Source organism: Bufo bufo, chromosome 1, assembly GCF_905171765.1.
Source record: "Bufo bufo chromosome 1, aBufBuf1.1, whole genome shotgun sequence".
Classification (NCBI taxonomy): Eukaryota; Metazoa; Chordata; class Amphibia; order Anura; family Bufonidae; genus Bufo; species Bufo bufo.
Genome location: NC_053389.1, coordinates 468,912,959 through 468,921,047, shown reverse-complemented (window position 1 = coordinate 468,921,047; position 8,089 = coordinate 468,912,959). Strand labels below are relative to the sequence as shown.

The 8,089-nt window shown below is 47.3% G+C and overlaps 1 protein-coding gene across 4 annotated transcripts in view; it reads left to right on the top strand.

Moving 5' to 3' along the window:
• Positions 1-4,095: 4,095 nt before the first annotated feature.
• Positions 4,096-8,089, top strand: part of EEA1 (early endosome antigen 1) — a 142,496-nt gene continuing 138,502 nt past the window's right edge. For all 4 annotated transcript variants that reach the window (XR_005774383.1, XM_040408794.1, XM_040408787.1 and 1 more), the window contains exon 1: positions 4,096-4,265. Coding sequence is in view for 3 of the 4 variants with exons in the window: in XM_040408794.1 (XP_040264728.1) it covers positions 4,242-4,265 (24 nt within the window). In the remaining variant the exon portion in view is untranslated. The remainder of the gene's footprint in view (positions 4,266-8,089) is intronic.

The window sequence follows — 8,089 nt, the reverse complement described above, 5'->3', positions numbered from 1 at the left end:
GCATGTGTTCGCTGGCAAACACTGCGAACTGACCATCACTGATAACCAGGTTGTTGAAGTGACCCTCAGGGGTATTGAAGGCCGTCTTCCATTCATCCCCTTCCCTCATTCTTATCAGATTATAAGCTCCTCATAAATCCAACTTCGAAAACACCTTGGCACCGATGATCTGATAAAATAGATCCGGATTCAAGGGAAGGGGATAAGGGTCACGGACAGTAATGAGATTCAATTCCCGGAAATCTAGGCATGGTCTCAGGGACCCGTCTTTTTTTTTTAACAAAAAAGAAGCCCGCTGCCATGGGTGATTTCGATGGTCTAATATGTCCTTTTGTCAAACTCTCGGCAATATACTCCCGGATTCCCCAAATGACAGTGCCTCCTGCCTGAGGGGAATGTTACACCTCTCCCTCAGACATCTATCAATCCTTAAGGCTAGAGCCATGGCCGCCTCCAAAGAATCGGAATTTTCATGAAATGCAAGGGCGTCTTTTAGTTTCCCATGATGGGTCATCATAAATTCAGGCCCAGGGCTCTGAAAAATGTGTCCACCGATTGGAGGGACTGCGAATTGATCAGCAGAGATAAAGCCCAGGACTGAACATCACCTTTTAGCAGAGAAATGATAATCCCCACTCTTTGATTTTCGTCTCCAGATGAAATCGTACACAGATGAAGATATAATTTACAAGACTCCCTGAACCGAACAAAGTTATCACTTCCCCCAGAAAACTTATCTGGGAGAGCGACCTTTGGTTCAATGCTGACCTGGTTCCCACCAGCGGCGCCAGACACCAGAGATTTCTGACACAATGCAACCGAATTGCGGAGGTCAGAAACCTCTAAAGACAATCCCTGCACGCGATCCACGAGTGCATCAATAGCTTCCATTTTGCACAGAGCAAGGGAAAAAAAATGACGGTATTGGCGGTTTATAATGTCACGGTAGGTGAGGGAAGGGAAGCAAACCAAACACAACAAAATTAAACAAAACAGCAGGCTAGGACTCACAGCTAGGGAACAGGGAAAGGTCACCTCCTGACAATCCCTGAGCCTTTGCCTGACTACTACCAATATGAACAAATCTCGATGGTAGAAGTGTTCATGCACAACAACCTAAGCCCTGCTGCAACTGACACAAACCCTCAGCTAGGGAGCAGGCAAAAAGAGAACCAGTTCCTTGCACAAGATGAAGGAACCAGTGTCTACCTAAGGCCTAGCCAGAACAAACAACGGAAGGGAAGGAAGGAGGACTTAACTGAAGATGAACTGGGAGAAGGAGATCCACAAAACACCAGCAGAGAACTCCAGGAGAAACTATAAACCGCAAGGGCTAAAGTGAGAGGCAGGTATAAATAGCATCACTAACTAACTAATGAGCAGAACCTGTGAGGAGGTGGGATCCTGCCCAAAGCCACAACAAAGCAATCTGTCAGATAGACAGCAGCAAGTCTGACAGATCTTCTCAGATCACTCACAGGGCAGGGCGTCACAAGGGTGCACTACTATTACTGGGGGCGCTATTAATTCAGGGGGGCACTAATGGGGGGAATTATTAATTCTGGGGGGCACTAATGAGGGCATTAATATTATTGAGGGGCACTAATGGGGCATTATTAATTATGGGGGTACTAATAAAGGCATTCATATTACAGGAGTTGCACTAATGGGGGCATTATTAATTCTGGGGGACACTACTATTACTGGGGGCACTGATGGAGGCATTATACATTCTGGGGGCACTAATGGAGGCATTAATATTACTGGGGGACACTAATGGGGGCATTATTAATACAGGGAGCCACATTATGACATAGCAACTTAAAGGGAACCTGTCATCAACTTTATGCTGTCCATACTAAAGGCAGCATAAAGTAGATACCGGTGAGTTGATTTCAGCTGTCTGTCATTTAATAGTTAAAAGTAAGTGGTTGCTGAGAACCAACATCACAAACATTGCAGTCTGGGCCTGGAAAAGAGTCACGGCCACCTGAGAAGAGTCCTGGTTATTCATGAATTCCTGCTCTCCTGCCCACCTGCTGATGACTGACAGGCTTCTACCTAGTTTTCTCCCTTACTATCTAGGAGAGAACTGCCAATCATCAGCAGATGGGCGGAGAGCAGGAGATTATCAATAACCAGGACTCTTCTCAGGTAGATTTGACTTTTTTTTAAGGCCTGGGCTACTATGATTATGATGTTAGTTCTTGACTACTACTTACTTGTAGCTCATGAGTGACACACCGCTGAGATCAGCATTTATGTCACTATTTTATGCTGCCCTCCGTGAGGTCAGCAGAAGGTTGATGACAGGTTCCCTAGGTTGTCTCACTTCAGCAAGTGACATTTATCATGTAGAGAAAGTTAATACAAAGCACTTACTAATGTATTGTGATTGTCCATATTGCCTTCTTTGCTGGCTGGATTCATTTTTCCATCACATTATACACTGCTCGTTTCCATGGTTACGACCACCCTGTAATCCAGCAGCTGTGGCCGTGCTTGAACACTATAGGAAAAGGCGCCGGTCTCTCTGGTGGCCTGGACCATGGGAGGTAGTGTGCAAGCACAGCCACGGCTGCTGGATTGCTGGGTGGTTGTAAGTAGGGATGAGTCCCAAATAAATGTTGATCGCGCTGCCTTATGAGTGTGGGGTTCCAATCCCAGATCGTTATTCCAAATGCGCAGTTGTTCCACCTTGTAGCCAAACAATCGGTTACCAGAGGCTGTGCACTCACGTACACCTGCACCCTAGAGGGAAGTTATAGCACAAGTAGTGAAGTTCCACCAGGTAGTTCCGCAATTAGCAGGTTTTATTCTACTTACAAGAGGACATCAAATTTCTGCCTTAAAATCAATATGTTTTCATCAAAAGTCCACCCAACCCGGGTTTCGCCAGTTCAGCTTCGTCAGGGGCGAAGTAGTGATGAACGAGTGTACTTCAGATGAAACATCCAAAGTCGATTCGCATAAAACTTCGTTCCAATACTGTACAGAGCAGGAGCTCCGTACAGTATTAGAATGTATTGGCTCCGATGAGCTGAAGTTATTGCTTTGCGAAGTCTCACGAGACTTTGGGTAATAACTTCATAAAATAATTAGTACTGTAAAAAACCATTTACTTAACTCGGGTTTGGTTCCAAGTGGTACCTTAGAACCGAACCCGAGTTCGGGAAATAATTTTTTACAGTACAAATTAATTCATGAAGTTATTACCCAAAGTCTCGTGAGTAGTGTTGAGCGAACTTGTGTTTTAAGTTCGGCGTCTAAAGTTCGAGTTCAGGTTATCGAAGAATCCCGTTATGGATTCTAAATTCCGTTATGGTCCGTGGTAGCGGAATCCATAACGGGATTCTTCAATAACCCGAACTTTAGACGCCGAACTTAAAACACAAGTTCGCTCGACACTACTCGTGAGACTTCGCGAAGCAATAACTTCGACTCATCGGAGCCAATACATTCTAATACTGTACGGAGCTCCTGCTCCGTACAGTATTGGAACAAAGTTTTATGCGAATCGACTTCGGATGTTTCATCCGAAGTCGATTTATTTGCTCATCCCTAGTCGTAACCATGGAAACAAGAAGTGCATAATGTGATGGAAAAATGAATCCAGCCAGCAAGGGAGGCAATATGGATAATAACAATACATTAGTAAGTGCCTTGTATTAACTCTCTGTATGTGATAAATGTCACTTTCTGAGGTGAGACAACCCCTTTAACACCTGTGCTAAGCCGTGCCCCCTTTGCGTGTGGCTTAACTTTTTTATTGGTTGGAAAAGGTGGCATCGGACCCTACTCATGTATGACTACTGCTCCAGAACTGGGGAGTTGGGACCCCCAGGGATAATCACCTATCCTATGTATAGGTGGGATGAACCCTTTAATAAGTTGCTTCTGGAACGGTTAAAGGGTTGCACAAGTGGGAGCAGCCATTGCACCAGGCTTGTCCTCTACCTTTGGATTTCGTGTATAGATAAGCGCACGTCGCTGGCATCTCCAGGCACAGCAATCCCGCCGCTAGCGCAGGACGCCGGAGGACTGCTAGGTGGCGCCAGAGAGCTCAGGCTCGGCGTATGACAGAACAGCAGGTTTGGAGTGTAAACATTGTCGTTGGTTTGAATGATCGAGAAGAAGAGACATTCTCTATGCCTGTGTGATTAGCCGCCGGAGAGTAGAGAAGAGACGGCCGGAGCCTTTGTCACAGCCGCCCCCGTCCTCGCAGTGCGCGCACAGGAGACATGTTCCGGAGGATACTGCAGCTGGTGAGACGCCTCTATGGCCGCCGCACGTGAATGACAGGCGCTTGGGTGTGTGGGGATAGGTTGTGTGCTAGGCCCCGGCGTGGAATGTGCGGCTCCCTGATTCCATCTGCCTTCAGTGTACGCCCGGGGGCCTAGTAACCCCTTCCACGCCGATTTGTCTAGGACAGTGCTTTGGTCTGAATGGCAGAGGGTCACTTACAGCTCATTGTGTGACAGATCCAATCACCGGCTGAGGTGGGTCAGGGGCGCAGCCGCGGATTGAGCAGCATTCACACCCATTTCTAGGTAATAGCAGAAAGTGGGATGCAGGGGGGGATCATCTGGCAAGTTCTTGTTTACAGAATGTTTGTTTTTTATTCTTGCCTTTGAATATCCCTTTAATAATTAGCATTTGGAGGACGTGAATGGACTCTCCCAGGACTTGCCTCCCAAGTATCGTTCTTTTTCACCCAAGTCCCCCTTTGCTTGGTTATCTCTGATTATTAGATATTGTAAGGTCCAAATTGCACCAAAAAATGATGTTGAGGTCTAATCTACAGGTAGAAATCCGAATATTCACACTAGCGTTTAGAGCGGGTCCGTCTGATGTTTCATCAGACGGATCCGCTCCTATAATGCAGACGTTTGTATCCGTTCAGAACGGATCCGTCTGCATTATAACTTGGAAAAATTTCTAAGTGTGAAAGTTGTCTGAGCGGATCCGTTCAGACTTTACATTGAAAGTCAATGGGGAACGGATCCGCTTGAAGATTGAGCCATATAGTGTCATCTTCAAGCGGATCCGTCCCCATTGACTTCCATTATAAGTCTGGACGGATCCGCTTGCCTCCGCACGGCCAGGCGGACACCCGAACGCTGCAAGCAGCGTTCAGGTGTCCGCTTGCTGAGCGGAGGACAAACGGTGCCAGACTGATGCATTCTGAGCGGATCCGCGTCCACTCAGAATGCATTAGGGTAGTACGGATGCGTTCGGGGCCGCTTGTGAGACCCTTCAAATGGAGCTCACGAGCGGACACCCGAACGCAGGTGTGAAAGTAGCCTAGGAGTACGCATTGTCCTCCATGAAGATGAAGTTAGGCCTGTGTTGTTCATGCAGAGGCACAATGACTGGATAATGATGTTACTCATTAGTATAGGCTTGTTACTGTATTATTCACAATGTGTAGGGCAGTTCTGTATTGACTAGACACACATGCCACACTGTAACACCACCAAAGGCAGATGGATAGCACTCCGTGACGTCTCCAACATCGCTGGCGGCCATCATTTCTGCTCAGTGTGAATCAAGTTTTGTCAGTGAACAGCACTGAGGCCTACTGGTCCCTCATCCAGCGTAGATGCTCCCTGGCCCATGCAAGTCTATGATGCCTATGCTTAGTGGTTTGGTCAGGTACCCTTGATGTGACACTGGGGTGCCTCTCACCTCCCTTAAATGTGTCTGGAGTTGTGTGGCATTCATCATCCGGTTCCACAGGACATTGTTCACAAGCGGTCATCAGTGTGGGATGTGGCCAAAGGACGTCCACTTCTATGCCTTTCTGTGACTCTTCCAGTCTCTGTAGCACCCTGCTGATGACACTCTGTGCCACTCTAAGCTCAGTGGCCACTTCTGTCTGAGAACATCCTGCTTGAAGCCTCGCAATGGCGAAGTACTGATGTTCAATTGTTAGGTGTTGTCTTGGTCTCATGATGTCAAAATGTAAACAGCATGATGAGGAGGACTGTTTGAACACCAATTCAAACTGAACCAGGAAATTTATTGGGCGATTCATGGACAAAACACCTGTTCTGAATTTTTCCTGTTAAGCTCCTTGTTAGAGAACAGCAAGATGTGCAAAAAGTACTGAAACATTGAACAGTTGGACATGTGCATTCAAAAGTTTAGAGAAGGTCACATTAAAGGGGTTGTCCGGGTTCAGAGCTGAACCCGGACATATCCCCATTTTCACCCCGGCAGGGGATTTGAGCATCGGAGCAGTTTATGCTCCGATGCTCTCCTTTGCCCTGCGCTAAATTGCGCAGGGCAAAGGCATTTTTTGGAGATCCGGTGACGTACCGGGGCTCTCCATGGGGCTGCCAGGAACCCCGGTGACGTCACCGGCACTGATGGGCGGGATTTAGCTCTGCCCTAGCCAGTAAAACGGCTAGGGCAGAGCTAAAGCCCGCCCCTCAGAGCCGGTGACGTCACCGAACACACTGCCGGGCGGAAGGTACCGCCCGGCAGTGTGTTATTAAAAACAAAAGAGCCCGTGCCCTGCGCGATTTAGCACAGGGCAAGGGAGCGCTAAATGGGTGAAAATAAGGGTATGTCTGGGTTCAGCTCTGAACCCGGACAACCCCTTTAAGCTGACCTGTAAAGGTTAGAGTGCATTTTTAGGTTCATCCTGAAATTTCACCCACCCTCCAAATATTTTGTGAGTAGTGTATGAACATGGGACCAACACAGATGCCTTCAGCTGCCAAGTGCACATGTAACAGCTCAGCTCAGTTATAGGTACAAATCTGCAGACGGGTGACCTTTTTAAAGGGGTTTTCCTGGAAAAGATAATCATGACTTATCCTCAGGATAGGTATTATCATCCAAGTCTCAGTATCCCTGCCGGTCAGCTGTTTCAGGGGGCCGCTGCGCTCACCGAAGCTCTAATGAGCGATGCAGACTCCCGGCAGCTTTCTAGAAACAGTGCCGTACATCATATAGTGGCAGTGTTTGGTATTGCAGCTCAGTCCTATTGATTTGAATGGGGCTCAGCTGCAACTAGGCCATGTGACCGATATACAATTATGTCACTGGCCTAGGAAGAGGCTGGGGTGCTCAAGCTCTCTTCTAGCAGCTGATCTGCGTAGGTCCCGTGTGTCGCACCCTGCCGATGTGATACTGATGACTAGGGATGAGTGAGTCTACTTCAGATGAAACATCCAAAGTCGAGTCGCATAAAACTTTGTTCTAATACTGTACGGAGCAGGAGCTCCATACAGTATTAGAATGTATTGGCTTCGATGAGCCGAAGTTATTGATTCGCGAAGTCTCACGAGGCTTTGGGTAAAAACTTCATAAAATAATTTGTACTGTAAAAAAACATTTCCCGAACTCAGGTTCAGTTCCAAGTTTTATGCTAATCGACTGTTTCATCCGAAGTTGATTCCCTCATCCCTACTGATGACCTATCCTGAGGATATGTCATAAATGTATTTTCCTGAATAACCCCTTTCAGGAGCAAAGAGGGATTTGGGTCCAAAAGAGGGACACTTGAGAAGCATGTCCTAGGAGAGCCCAGTGTTGCCCTCCAAACTGTCTTGCGGAAACTATGCCCAACAGCCTTCGTCCTAATCAGAAGGCTAAGGCTAGACTGCGCCTGGCCAGAGATTGCAACATCGTGGTGCTACTGTACTGTACATACAACATAATGCGGTGAACGGGGTCACGCTATGACATGCAAGTTAAAGGGATTGTCTGAGTTATTTTTTTTGTTCTTTGTATGTTTCAAACTAATCAGATGTAAAGGCTTTACTATGCAGTTACTGCATCTGTAGTTGCTGCTTTCTCATATCTCACTGGGGGTCACATGACCTGTGATGTCAGCTTCTCTCCCTGCTCTGATGATGTTTTGTGCACAAGCCTGAAAGATCAGATATGAGTCTGTACACGAGATGTCACTGTGCTGGCCACGCCCCCTGCTCTGCCTTCTGCTGCTGTCTGCTCTCTCCCTGGATTCTTCATGAAAAACTTTAACCCCTTCAGCAGCACAGACTCAGGGCTGAAGGCTTTACTGAGTAGCTGCAGGCAGTGAGGAGACAAATGCTAGGCACAGGAGCTGACAGACTAG